Below are 15,000 nucleotides of genomic sequence, written 5' to 3' on the forward strand. Positions count from 1 at the left end.
CCTCTCCTCTCGTCTCGCTCCTCTCCCTCTCGTCTCTCTCTCTCTCCTCTTCTCTCTCTCCTCCTCTCTCTCTCTCTCTCTGAGGGACCTGGGGCAACCCGAACAAGATGTAAGGTCTCTAAGGTAAGGTAAGCTCCTCTCTCTCTCTCTCTCTCTCTCTCTCTCTCTCTCTCCATAAAAGCAAAACTTTGAGTTCTGGTGGTAACTAGTTTTGCAAAGTTTGTCAACACTGGGATTTTTTTAAAGAATTTTTTTATTTTCTTCCTACGTTATAAATTATGATAATTCTAGTTGATTCTTTAATCGATTCATTAGATTACTATTGTTCGGTAGTTATGTGTTGTAATTATTATTTGATGACATTGTTTTCCCAGTATTTTCCTTTTTTTGTAATTGTAACTTTTCTGCAGTATTCTGGTTTGGGATATATAGCTTTACATCGATGTAAATTATTTGAACTTTTTGTTACCTTCCGTATTTCCTCGCATGATAATTGTTTTTAAGATTACATTGTAAAGCTTTTTATTCGGTAATGTTTTTTCCCATTTTCTGTATCACAAGTTCCCCGGTATTACGAGGAGCAAGTTGCCATGACTCTCATTTCGTGACATCCGTAACTAAATCATTTTGTCCAGAATTTCGAGGAGACCGACCTCAGAGGGACGGAGGAGCTATTCCCGTTGTCGTGGCCCGCCGGCAGACACCTGTATGCTGGCTTATGCAGCTGCCTGAGTTGTCTGCTGCATTACTTACCTGGTACGAAGTGATATGGCCGTTTCGGTGCAAAGGCGGAGGCGGATACCAAAACACAGACGCCGTGGTGACGTTCGTGAGTTGCATCCGGACGTCCTGCGGAGGCGCCGAAGGTACTGGAAGGGCGTGGGAATGATACGAAAAGAATTGGTAATCGTTTTTGCTAAATATCATGTTTTACATGTAATTTTTGTTCGTAGTTATTTGAAAAAGATTTTGATAAGAATTCATTGACTTTGAAAACACTCTAATCTCTTATAAAATTTGACAATGCAAAATTGCAGCTGTTGAATTTACAGATCGACACAAATATTTATTTCCAATAGATACAGCGGAATATTAAAGAGCTTACATTATATTTACATTTTGAGTAAGAATGATCTACATAGATTGAATTTTTTGGGGGGACAGGTGTACAGAGAAGTCTTAAATAAAGTACCATATGGATGATAATTCGACGAAGTAAAGAGGACGACATTGACAACCAGAAATTGGAATTATTTGGAGAAAATGAATTTTTTGCTACATATTTAGAACATATATATATATATATATATATATATATATATATATATATATATATATATATATATATATATATATATATATATATATACAAAAATATTTATTCCATAGCGAATAGAATTCAAGATTACATTTAAATTCCATTTGAAGGTTTGACGACGTTGGAAGAAGTCTTGGACCAAATTGATACGGTTCTTATGAAGAATCTGATTATTTAAACGAAGAATTAGCTCTCGTCTGCGAATGCCCACATAACCTTCAAGTGGTGAAAATAACGCAGATATTTTATGCATCGCCGGAGATGTAACCTTTAAAAGTTTTGATTTTTTTTTTCTAGCGGGCAAGATACTTTTCGTGAGTCTGAGAGAGTCATATTCCATGACATTTGGCAATCGTGTTTTATGATTTAAGGCCTCCGAGACCGCCCCTTATCCCCGTCATGTCTGCGTTCACGTATTATGATTGTGGTTAACATCTGGCTGCGTTAACGATGGTGATTGTTTGTATGGTGATTTGACGTTGCGTGGAACCAGCGGTTATTCAGCAACGGGACCAACGGCTTTACGTGACTTCCGAACCACGTCGAGAGTGAACTTCTATCACCAGAAATACACGATGCGATACTGATCATTTTGGAAAAGTTATGTTTTTTATATATATATTATTTCGTTTCTGTTAGCCCCTCGCCTATTTTCGATTACTAGGGAAGGAAGCCTACAAAGCCTACAAACTACTTTGTTGTTCTTCTTGTTGGGCGGGTATGGAAAGCGCTATGGAAAATCCTAAAAATGTATGGAAATGGTATTTCTGGTTGAGTTTCATGATCGGATACTTATGATTTATTTAATGGAATGAAAATGTAATATATAAATAATATGCATGTTAAACAGCACAGAGCAATTGTGTCTGATAAAATGTAGGTATTTATTTTATTTTTCGTTGGTGGAACAACGCTCTATTTGACTAGATTTTATCACGCGCTCAGAGTAAGCTCGAGGTCGGATCAAGCCTTCTTTTTTTAGCATAGTTTGGCTACTAAAATATATAAAGAAAGCATGTCCTCTACTGGTTCATCGTTTATATTGATGAGATATTAAAACAGTTAATTTGTGAAGAAAGGAAATTGATTATATCCATATTCTTTGTGAAGAAAGGAAATTGATTATACCCATAAATTTTTCAATGGTTATTTTTTTAAGAAAACTAAGTCTGTGAATTTTATTTAAAGATACAAATATGAAATTTTGTATCTTTAAAAATCTTAAGTACATGTAGAGAGAGAGAGAGAGAGAGAGAGAGAGAGAATATTTGTGTGAAAAAATGTGTGAATTTTATATACATATATATATATATATATATATATATATATATATATATTTATATATATATATATATATATTAATATATATATATATGTGTGTGTGTGTGTGTGTGTGTGTGTGTGTGTGTGTGTGTGTGTGTGTGTGTATTGATTGATTTAAAAAAAATCTTAACTAGAGAGAGAGATATATTGTAGAATCTCAATCTCACCAGCTTCCGACGTGAGAAAAGTCCTGCTATTGGAAGGAGCTCCTTCGTAAGTCTTGTAGAAAGGGACGAGGAAAACTGTATACGAACGGAAGTGGTAGAGGCCGTGGAGGACGTAGGAGGAGGCGCCCCCGCCAGCGTTCACGACCGTTACCACCGTGAAGTTCCCTACGGAGCCTGTTTTTACAAAAGCACAGTAATATATATATATATATATATATATATATATATATGAATGTATACATACATGTATCTATCTATCTATCTATCTATCTATCTATCTATCTATCTATCTATATATATATATATATATATATATATATATATATATATATATATATATATATATATATATGTATATATATTTGTGTGTGTGTGTTACTATATTCACACACAGAGAATAATAATGTTCATTTAAATTTAATTTACGTGCATAGTTTATCAAGAAATTAATCTATGTATGTATACACACATGCACCATAGAACCTATGTATTAAAAAACATAGTTTCCACACAAAAATTTCAGCAGATATATATTACTATTGTAGTATTAAAAATTTTTGCATCAGTGCTATTTGTTAGGAAAAAGAACAATAAAGGCAACAGTGGATATAGATTTTTTCCCCGTCTAATAAACAAAAATAAGGAATTTATCAGCGATGCCTCACAATAAAGAAAACGGAGGTTTTGCGCTGCACATGAGATAAGAAGGGAAACTCACCTTTGACGTGCGGTCTACCGTTGTATGCAGGGGCATCTGTGAGGTATTCGTCTCTTGACATGTGATGGAGGCGGATGTAGAATCCCTCCACGGAGCTGACTTCCTCAGTCATCTTTGAAACGAGAGACGGAGCGGTATTATTTAATGAACGGGAATTCCGTTGCAATAGTCTAGTCTGCTGAGACTGGTTAGAATGACAATGTCTCGGGTTGCCAATCTCGACAGCGAATAATTTAGTGCGAGGAAATTGGATTGTTTTATGCCAGAGTTTGTTGATACTGCCAGGGTGAAGGTTCCAGAGAAAGGTAATTAGTAGGGTGAAAAAGGCACTAAATGTAAAAAGGTAAATGTGGTTTTTTCGCTATTCGCTAACAAACGCACCTAGATAAAGAAACCGAGAAATACCCATAGAAATACACACGTATATGCATATGTATTTATACATAATTATATTTGTAAGTATATATATATATATATATATATATATATATATATATATATATATATATATATATATATATATATAATATATATAATACACACACACACACACACACACACACACACACACACATATATATATATATATATATATATATATATATATATATGTGTGTGTGTGTGTGTGTGTGTGTGTGTGTGTATACTTATATATTAATATATGGTGTGTATAAAGTATGTATGTACATATGGATTTTAAGAGTATGGTATGATACAATTGATTAGAAGTGTGATGTGTATGAATTTATTTTCATTAAATCGTCTTACTTGGATAATTAGTTATAAAGAAAATGAGTATTACAGAAATATAAAGAAAATGAGTATAACAGAAATTAAGATGACGTATAACCGTCAATAAACCAGCGTTATTCTTCTTGCCGGTTTCGATAAGTTTGAGGCACGATCTGCTAATCCATCATCTCGATCCAGACACAATAAACTCCGGGAAACTCATAAACTCCTTCACATCACTCTTAGTGATTAAACTTAATCTTCGTTAACAACAAACTACAGGTCGAATAAGAGAAGCAATCCCCGTGGGTGGAGATGGGTGGATGCTGGGTTGAAGGGGGTAGGGGTGTTGGACGTTCACCGAAGGAAGACAACCTTTAGTAAAGGTACAAGTGGCGATAATAACAAGAGGCTCTAAGCCTCAGCGGGGCCCAGCGATGCCAGTAAAGGGAGCCGCTAGCGGAGAGCCCAGAAGAAATATATATGCATATAAATCAGCCCGGCGCGCTCTCTGTATCACCCTTATATCCGCGTACAATTATCTCCTCGCTGTTCTTGTAAGACGCTCACATAAGTGTGCCATTTGTCTCTCGCCTCCCAGATTGGACAAGTCGCATTTTAATACTGACGACTGATTGCCTTTCCCGCCCCCCTTGTTATCCCCCTTCCCTCTCCCACCTTTCTTTCCTGATCCCCCTCTTCAATTTTGTCTTCCTTTTTCATCACCCCGCCCTCACACGTTCCATTTCTAATGCCTCCTCATAGGATGGGAATCCGTTATTTTTTTTTTATTTCGCCTTCCCCTATCCGATAATCAACTCGTCATTTGTTGCCCAGTAATTTTGAATGTTACTGATTGGTAGTGTAGATCAAATTTCCCATGGTCAGCTCGTGAGGCAGCAAAGAAAAATTGCTGATAACTATTTTTAAGAGTATACAGTACTTTTGTTGTCCACAATTGAGAGAATATCCGAGATGGCGCGATTTTAAATAAACTGAGAAACTTTACCTTATAATTATATATACATATATATATATATATATATATATATATATATATATATATATATATATCTAATGCATGCATACGGACACACACAGTGCAATTACTAAGAGTAAAAATGGGATGTTCAACAATATCTCAGTTATTTAGCAGTTTTATTATTTTTTTTATTTTTTTTATGGAATATGGAATGTTAGCTGCTAGTGATAGCGAAAGCGGCCAAATGCCAACTGTACTCTTTTTAGCAACGATCAGGCGTCACAAATTTCAACAACCAGGATAACGCTGAAGACTGTTCTTTTCGCTGTATATGTGTTTCCAACAAAAAAATGGCCAAAATCCTGGAATGAAGTTGATAGTAATTTCAAATCACATATAACTGCGAAACAATATAAAGAGCATTCGTAGTGGGATTTACCTTTAAAGCGCTTACAACTTCAGAGGCGTTTTTTTGTTTCGAATTGAGAAATACTGTATATATCAAGCTTAAAAATATACATTAGTCTTTATTTTCAAAGTTATTCGAACAATATTTATGCATATTCGCAATATGGGTTAAAATATCGGTTAATTTTTTTTCTTGGGTTAAGACTGCACGGCATGTCACACTACCGGCTGTAGCTACACATTATTTTATTCCTAAGAATTTTAGTCGGAATATAATTTTTTTTCTAGTAGAGAGTTAATATTGCAGAGCCATATGCTACTCCTACAGCTAGATTAAAGTCATGTTCCTCCTTGATATACAGCCTTGAGTCAGCAAACGCCCAGCGCTGTATGACTGGGGTTTTATCTGTGCAAGACTAAATCATCCTTTTGTGTCCATACTCAGTCCATATGCCCCTCCTTAGAAATACGAAACATAAGAAGGTACCGAGCGAATAGAATATTCATTTATGTATCCGCGTAATACGCAAATACATTCTGTTAGTTTTAGCTGTTCTGAAAAATGCTTTTGAAACATTTACGTGCAACGTATTCCGATCTTGATTCGTCTCTGATGTGTTGTTATCTTGAAGAAATTTGTAAAGGACTCTCTCTCTCTCTCTCTCTCTCTCTCTCTCTCTCTCTCTCTCTCTCTCTCTCTCTCTCTCTCTCATAACAGACAAAGAAGACCGTCCGTCTTGTCGTTCTGATATTACCTCTCCCTTAGGTTCAGCCCCCTCACCCAGACAAGGGTGAGAGTGAATTTTTCTTTGTGTGTGTGTGTTTTTATTTCTTTTTTTTTTTAGGCAGAAGACTTTTATTGTTATCGCGGCTGGACGTCATTTCCCTTATAAACTCTCTCACGCGCATTTTCAGATATTGAACAATCCTTTAGGCTTAATGATATCCTCGCATACATAAACATATGTCTTTTTCAGCTCTTCCTTTCACGTACCAGAGATTTTTTGGTGGTGATATTTGTCAGTTTTAAAATAATGACTATATGTAATTATATATATATATATATATATATATATATATATATATATATATATATACATACACATATACACATATACATATAACATATATATATATATATATATATATATATAAAGTACTCGTGAAAACTCTTATTAGTGAAAGTGATGGTAAAATGACCTCGGTATTGGATTAATGCTTATAAGCACCATATTCATCATACCTCATTATCATCATCGTCATCATCATCATTGCCACCGTCATCATGATGATGACCCAGTGAGAGATTATAAATGTTACGAAATGTGAAACAAGCAAACCAGATGAAAGCATTAATTGTACCGTGTTTCCCTCCTTCAATCCCACTCTCCCTTAACAACCCCTACCCCTTTATGCGAAACAGTGCATTTGGTATGCAATCTCCAGACCGTCGTAATATGCCTTAAGTTTATTAGTAAGACATAGTGCGCAATGAATAACTTAGGCAAAAGCGCATGTATCAGGGCGCACTTTATTGTAACAAGGAGCATATCATCTAAATGGGTTTGCAACACAGCGTCGGGTAATCCAAATGGATTACGATCCTCGGCGCCGTCCCTGGATATCTCACGAGAGGCGCTCCTCCTGTGGCGGTAAGTGGGATGCCAGGGAACGCAAGGGCGGTTATTCTCTCTCTCTCTCTCTCTCTCTCTCTCTCTCTCTCTCTCTCTCTTTGTGTTCAAATGAGATAATAACAAAATTTTTGTTTTCAGTGAACATGAACTGCTGAAAATAATAAGGGGAAAAAGAGAGAGAGAACAAATCTGAATCTTTAGGTTAAAAAAAGCACAGAGAGAGAGAGAGAGAGAGAGAGAGAGAGAGAGAGAGAGAGAGAGAGAGAGAGATAGGATTGAAAATCTGTATTAGATGTGAGGTATATTTCAGAAAATTAAATTTATATTAATATAGATTATAAAGATTTATATCTGCAAATACACACAATCACCAGACATAAAATGCTGTTGTAAGGTTGAATAATACATAAGCAAATTTCGAAATAACGTAACATCAAGTGTGGTGATATGAAATGAAGAAGCCTTGACTGAGGAAGAACATTTAACGCAAGCATGACCTTGAATCAGGCCTTAAGTGCCAGCCACAGTAATATCCCCGACGTCATAAATAGAGGAGTTAAGGAGAAGATTTGCAACCCGGACAGATTTAAACGTTAACCGAGTAATATGGTTCTGTAATCAATTCCGCCTTAATCCTCCCGCGATGCCTCTGGTCCTGAAGATCCGTGGCAGGACCTATCCTCTCCCGGAATCCATGAATCAGGTGGTAACTGCTTCTTCCGGAGCTCCTACTCACATATCCATGCTCCTTGAGGAGAGAGAGAGAGAGAGAGAGAGAGAGAGGCTCTAAACAATCATCCAAAATAGCTATTGGAATTGAAAATATATTACGCGCCATAAATCGACTCCAAATCCCATTAACTCGCGGAACAGAGCGCAGCTAAGCAGTTCCCTCTGTAAATTCTCCTTCCCACTGGTTGTCACTAATGCCAAAAGTCGCGTGTCAAGTGGCAGACAGTTCGCCCCTCCGGTCTCCTGGTCCCCGGAGACTTCGAGGGGAATAACGTGCTGTACCTGGGTTGGCGAAAAATAAGGAAGGGGGGGAAAAATTCAAGTTCGGGCAATACTTTATTGTCTGAGGGAGCTATAGTTAAGGACGTTCTCTTTTTTTCTCTGCCTCTGCCCTTCCTCCTCTTCCCTTCCTTGAGAGAACGCGCACATCTATAATGTCAGTTATCGTTAAAATGCAGCGGAGGAAAGCGTCGGTTAAGGGGGTTATTTGCCCCCTTAGCATTTCCTTTAAATTTGGGCCCAGCTGCAGCTGATGGCGCCCCGTTTGAAAACGGGAAAAGAAAGCGAATTCCTTCACGACCCCGTGCATTTGCATCCCATTAACGGGGTGCGAAATGGCCCCGTGCCCTCTCTGATCGCTCAGGAAGGGGCCGGAATGGCGTCATTCTGCTACAGCGCCGCCTCTCTTATGACATTCTTTCCAGTCCTCCTCCTCGATTGTTTGGCCTGGCGTCCTTCCGTAGCTGATCATTGCTTCGCTCGATGGGGTTGGATTCCTTTCAGTGATGGGGAATACGAAAAGGGTATTCGCTGAAGATGCGAATCCCACATAATTTGTACTCACCCTCCTGATATGTTCGCGTAATAAGTTTCAAGTGTTTTTAAATAATGATAAATATTATGAGAGACAATACAGCTAAAACTCTTTCATTTTCTAAGACTCGTTTTTATCTGACGTCTTTCCTGATTACGTAAGTTCTAAAGTCGTATTAAAAAAAATAAAAGAAAAAATGCAAAAATAACACTTGTTCTCACGCACACAAATCTCCGAAGCTTGCAGTGCAAAAACGTAAAATATTGAAAAGAATACCAAAGCAAAAACAAATATATATAAACTTACCTCCTCTCATATTTACCGCATTCGTAGCGTCACAGAAAAAAAAAGGAAGAAGAAACAATGAATTCCTATGTACACAAACAAGACCGACATTGCGAGCGCTGTGAGCAGCACTTGTAATCGATAACCCAAGTCAAGTTTTGAGGGCGAAGAGAGGAGGAAACCTGTTTTCGTGAGGGTGAGTAATCTGCTTTGTCTCGACTCAATCGAAATTCCATTAACCAGAAAGAAGAAGAAGAAAAAAAATAACGTCTTTAGTGTCAACCCCGAAATTGTGATTTTTCTTTCATTGCACAGAATCCCTTGATACATTTCCGTTGGGTTTTGACATGTCTAGGACTTAAAAAAAAAAAGGAAAAAAAAAAGCATTGCGAAACGAGCTTACACAGAAATCCTGTAAAGTCTGCTCTTCGCAGATTGCGACTTTATGAAATAAAATATGCAATAGGGAAATCAGTACTATAGAAAATATGCAAATTTCATTTATTGTGGTTGACGACCTTATGATATGTAGCATGCTGGACGTAAGTGCTCGATATAAAAAGCTTATATTTCATTCATTGTAGAGTATGACCTTACGGAATTGGGGGTACATTGGATATGGGTGTCGTGTGTCAAAATAATAAAATTCAATCGTTCTAGATGGCCAAATAGATGTTCCTCCCACACGGGTCTCATCCCGCGAACTTTACTTAAAGTTTTTTTTTTTCCATCATCATGTGGCTACTCCCACTCCAGAATTAGAATGGGCGTACCAAAGGTAAAGAGAGGAAAATGAAATATCTGAGTACATTCTCATCGAAGTCCGATTTCATCACTTTTTGAAGGAAGAGAGAGAGAGAAAAAAAAAATTGTATGTGTTTTCAATATTTTTATCGATAGCTACGGTAGAATCTCCTTACCTTCCCCACTCTCCTTATTTTCAAACGGCTACTTATGTAAAGCGTTTTCTTATTCATATCTCCTACGGGTTAGCAAAACCTGTTGTTTATATAGAAATGCTATAAATCCTGCCACTTGTTATGGTATTTTATGGATGGGGAATCTATCATTTTATTTTCTTTAACTGGGAATTGTTTTTGGGTACATTTTCTCTTTCCTTCAATGGCCATGCATTGCATAACAGATTAAAATCTCTTTATGATTCTCATAAAATATCTTTCAGGGATGGACAAGGCCAAAAAGCCGCAATGCACGAAAGAAAACAATCTTTCCTGCCATTTTCCTTTGCACCAACGTTCATTCCAGAAGGTCCACTTGGAAATCATACTACCAACAGAGACCATTTGTCAAGCAGCGTCATGAAGAAACTATATTTCCTCACAGGGAACGACTTTCAATTTTGGCGTCTGTGTTAATAAAAGAGAGAATTGCCACTGTCACGGTGACTGAGAGCTCTTTAAAATGACTTACCTCGCTCCTAATGTACACTGTTCGCTTACTTCCATAATTCTTTCCTTATTACAACTTCAAATAACACGAATTATGGATGGATTAGTCTTAATTATGGCCAAAAGATCGATGCTGATGTCTACATCCTTTGCTTGTATTCCACCCTGTTTGATATTATGAATTAGTCTCGGGCATAAAACAGATTTTGTTTATCGGTCAGACTTTTTTCTCTCTTTAAAATACATTTCAATGTAAAGTTGTGTATGTATGTATGTATGTATGTATGTATGTATGTATGTATGTGTTTTATTGACTCGGAATCGTTAAGCATCTACCCCGTTGTAAGTTTTCCTCGCAGTCATGGAGTGAGATCTCAACTTGATTTAAATCTAGGGCACAAAATCATGGTTAATCGATTGAAACCTAAGGTACAAAAATCATGCATTGATCGATTCAAGGGAAGTGCTTTACTCGGTCTGAATTACCTGCCATAGGATCTTAGCAGAAGCCGGCCCGGTCAATACAGCCTCCTGAAGGACGACTCTGGCGTTTTTCAACTCCGAGTCTTCTATTCCAACGCCGTCCTTACCGCCATCTCCCCCGACCTCTGCAATTCCTGAGGGTTCCGAGACGCCGTGGTTATTCTGCGCGCGCACCGTCACTCCGTAGGTGAGAGACGGGTTCACAGGCGATAAGGTGAACTTCGTGTGGGTAGTGTAAGGTGCCCCCACTTTCCAGGCTGAGTCCAGGTTACTGTAGTATTCCACGACGTACCCGTGCACTGGAGAAGCCCCTGATGGAATGATGAAATCAAGAAATTATGGTAGCTTTCCTAATTCCTGTGAGAATGATGTCATGTGATTTAGAGCGAAATTATTAGCCTATAGGAAGAAAGAAACGTTGGCATTCATTAACTCGTACCTTGCTTTGCTGGGATATCCCACTCCAACAGAGCAGCCGTTGCGTTAGTGCCTATAACATTTGGTGTAGGAGGGGGCCCCGGGGCGGAGTCGGGGTCGGGCGCCTCGTGAAATACTACGGCGGGATCATTTGGGGAAGATATGTTCAAATACGCTCTGGCCTCCGTCACTCCCCTTGTGGATGACGCTAGACACGCATATTCTCCTCCGTCTTCTGTCACAAGCTCTGGAATAGAGTCGAGGAAATGTCTTCATGAAGGACCAGTTCTCGTGCTCTTATCAAGTTTGTGATAACAGAATAATCGATGGTGTGAAAACTTACTTGTGAAATGGAAATGGGCAAATTTTAAGTACTTACTTTTGGTTTTTGAATTATATAACTTTAGTTATAGATGGATTATATTTGCTATGACTGGAATATAATTTTGATATTTTCAGCAATATGATAAAAGCAACACCAGTTGCTAGTTCATAATCAGATGTGAATGACTGCAACACAAAACTACGTAGTATACTGATTCATCAAACTTGAACTTTCTTTCTACCCACCGTGTATGCTAAGCGTGTTATCAGGCAGCAAATGTCTTCTTGTGGTAGAGGTCACCAGCCGACCTCTGTGACGCCAGGTCACAGTGGGAGCTGGTGACCCCCATACCCGGCAAGTCAGATCAGCTTGACCTCCGAGTGGGAGGGTCTGATTGGCCGGAGGCACAGAGATGATAGGCGGAGGCAGCAGGCTATGCGAGCGGATCCTGACCAATACGGGGGTCATGACCCCGCCCGCGCTGTTGACCCCACCGCAGATGTAACGCCCCGAGTGATACTTGGTCACTTTGGGCACGGCGAGGATGATCTTGACGCCCATGAGACCCTCGTCCTCGTCTGTCTGCCCCGCCGAGGAGAGCTCTACGAACTCGCGGGTGGCGGGGAGGAGCTTCTGGGAGCCCTCCCGCGACCAGTACACCAGAGGCACCGGGAATCCCTGCACGGCGCAGGAGAGCTGCAAGGGCGCTCCTTCCTCCACCTCCACGTCTCCTTGTATCTCCTGGACAAGTGGCGCACCTGTGGCGAGTAGAGCAGACAGACACCTCACTTTGTGGTGCAAGTGTTAAAGGGGAAATTATTCTAGGAAAAGTTCTTCTTCCGCTCAGTTGTTCGAGAAAACGTTACAATAACATTGTTCTTGTTGATTTCCATCTAGTAAACACCTACTTACGGTCTGTTGAAAAGCAAGACAGATAGACAGAAACACAACATTTTCAGTCTGTCTCTAATCAAGCACATTTGAATTTCAGTCTATCTCTAATAAAGCACATTTGAAAGCGCTGTTGAAGAGTTTTAAAGAAAGCTAGACAAAATCCTTAGGACACAGTGAATGCAAAGCAAAACCTGCTCCTACAGATAAGTGAGCATACGATGCCTCCTCGGATGGACTAACAAGTCTTTGAGACATCCTAATCCTTGTAACTCCTTGTAACCCCTAATAAGAATTCCTCCACCAACACTTACTATAGACAGTGAGAGAAGCATTGGCATTGATGGAAGCTGCCCTGTTGGCGGCGTTGCAGACGTAGGTGCCAGAATCAGACGGCCGCAGGTGAGACACGAGCAGACCTCTGTCTCGAACTATACGCATGCGACCGACGGAAATGTGGCCCCCCACGCGACGCCATGTCACAACAGGGGGCGGGTCTCCCCCTGCTCGACAGCTTATCTCCGTCTCTCCGCCTGCCACGCCGATGACGTCTCTGGGGGCCTTTACCCAGAAGGGAGAAACTAAAAATAGAAGTGATAACAGTTTTTAAAGAAGTCCTCAGTTCTGACTAGTAGGAGCATTTTATTTGTAATAATAAATACTTAGACAAACATATATTCTACATGCATATGTATGTATATCTATAGATATATTTATATATATTTATATGTGTATATATATATAATATATATATATATATATATATATATATACATTATTATATATCATATATAATATATCTAATATAGGGATATCCTATATACTTATATATATATAGTATATATATACATATATAGTATATATATCATATATTTATAGGGATAATACATATAGCAGATAGAAAGAATAATATATATATAGATATATATAATATATGGTACATATATATATATATATATAGAGATATATATATAGAGATATATATATTTATAAATGTATTTATAAATATTTATGTATAATAAGTTTATATTTATATATTACAAAAGCAGATAGATTTATTATGAGGGACAAGTATTGGCGCGTATAAGATTCAAATAATTTCACATTAAAAAAATAAAACATTCAACACAACGAAGAATAAAATGCCATAAGGGAGATCTTTCAAAAAAAAAAAAAAAAAAGTAGTTTCCAATAAATGAAAGTGTCCCATCGAAAGACATAGACTCCGAGTGACGTACCTATCACATTCAAAATAGCGGGAGGGGAACTCCTCCTGCCGGCGGGGTTGGTGGCATGACAAACATATTCCCCTTCGTCAGTTTGCAACACCTCTTTGATTACGAGGGTGCCTGATTCAAGCACCTGGACCCTAACGAAGAGAAAAGATTTTAAATGTACCGGTGCTGAAGTTGATTGAAATAGAAATAAATTTTAGGTGAAATGCAGTGGAGTTGATCGCAAACAAATCACAGTAATTGGCGACAGCAGATTTCTTGCTGCTATGTGGACATGACATTAGCTGAATTATTTTCTCTCTTTTCTTATATATTAGAAAAAATAAGGAAAGGATTACTCATCGGATCATGAAAATTTTAGAGGATATCTAAAATGCTCCATCTCTTATAAGTTTGATTACAAGTGATACTAAAAAAATCTACGTTGATAAAGTTTCTTTATTTTCTTTTTTGTAAATCTCCCCTGACGGAATAGATTGTCAGGGAGAGACATTAATATTACCGTTTATCCGACAAGAATAAATAAGTACGAACTGCATGAAACTATAAAAACTTTGCTTTACCTGTGGGGCTCCTCCTTCAGGTCAATCTCGTGACCATTCCTGGACCAGGTCAGCTCAGGGGTGGGATGACCTTTTGGAGGGACACATAGGATCTCCGCTCTCTCCCCAGATGCTGCCGACACGCTCATAGGCAGCACCCGAAACTCCTCACGAAGGACTGAGACAGAGAAAAAAAAAACAAAGTTGATTTGAGACACGTAAACGTCAAGTGTGCACAAGAAACACACGGTTGCCATCGATGATTGCAACAGGTTTTTTCAAACATGATGTTAAAAAAAAACCACTCCACAGCCTACTAAGAAAATTTTTTCTCTCCAGTAAACTCATTTCTTTCATATTTAGGGATTGATTGATTTGGAATTTAAGAAATTTCTATATGAAGTCACGTAAGTTTCATATAGTACATATGAAATGTATACTATATAAGTTTACTATATGAAACAAAAAAAAATTAATTTTGAAATTAATTTTCAAAGGCTTTTAAACTGGTCTGTACGAGCAATAAAAGACTGCCTGGGATATATGCCTTTATGGCAGTTAAAATGCTTAACAACGACGCAAAAT

General features: G+C 38.1%; 1 protein-coding gene across 2 annotated transcripts in view; it reads right to left on the reverse strand.

Moving 5' to 3' along the window:
• Window positions 1-15,000, reverse strand: part of LOC135198530 (protein sax-3-like) — a 112,550-nt gene that overhangs the window by 24,659 nt on the left and 72,891 nt on the right. For both annotated transcript variants that reach the window (XM_064226195.1, XM_064226194.1), the window contains exons 4-12: window positions 14,437-14,593; window positions 13,877-14,007; window positions 12,953-13,219; window positions 11,993-12,505; window positions 11,445-11,669; window positions 11,009-11,316; window positions 3,527-3,638; window positions 2,809-2,982; window positions 754-869 (exon numbers count right to left, since the gene is read on the reverse strand). In XM_064226195.1, coding sequence (XP_064082265.1) covers window positions 754-869; window positions 2,809-2,982; window positions 3,527-3,638; window positions 11,009-11,316; window positions 11,445-11,669; window positions 11,993-12,505; window positions 12,953-13,219; window positions 13,877-14,007; window positions 14,437-14,593 — 2,003 coding nt within the window. The remainder of the gene's footprint in view (window positions 1-753; window positions 870-2,808; window positions 2,983-3,526; window positions 3,639-11,008; window positions 11,317-11,444; window positions 11,670-11,992; window positions 12,506-12,952; window positions 13,220-13,876; window positions 14,008-14,436; window positions 14,594-15,000) is intronic.

This window comes from Macrobrachium nipponense, chromosome 22 (genome assembly GCF_015104395.2).
Source record: "Macrobrachium nipponense isolate FS-2020 chromosome 22, ASM1510439v2, whole genome shotgun sequence".
Classification (NCBI taxonomy): Eukaryota; Metazoa; Arthropoda; class Malacostraca; order Decapoda; family Palaemonidae; genus Macrobrachium; species Macrobrachium nipponense.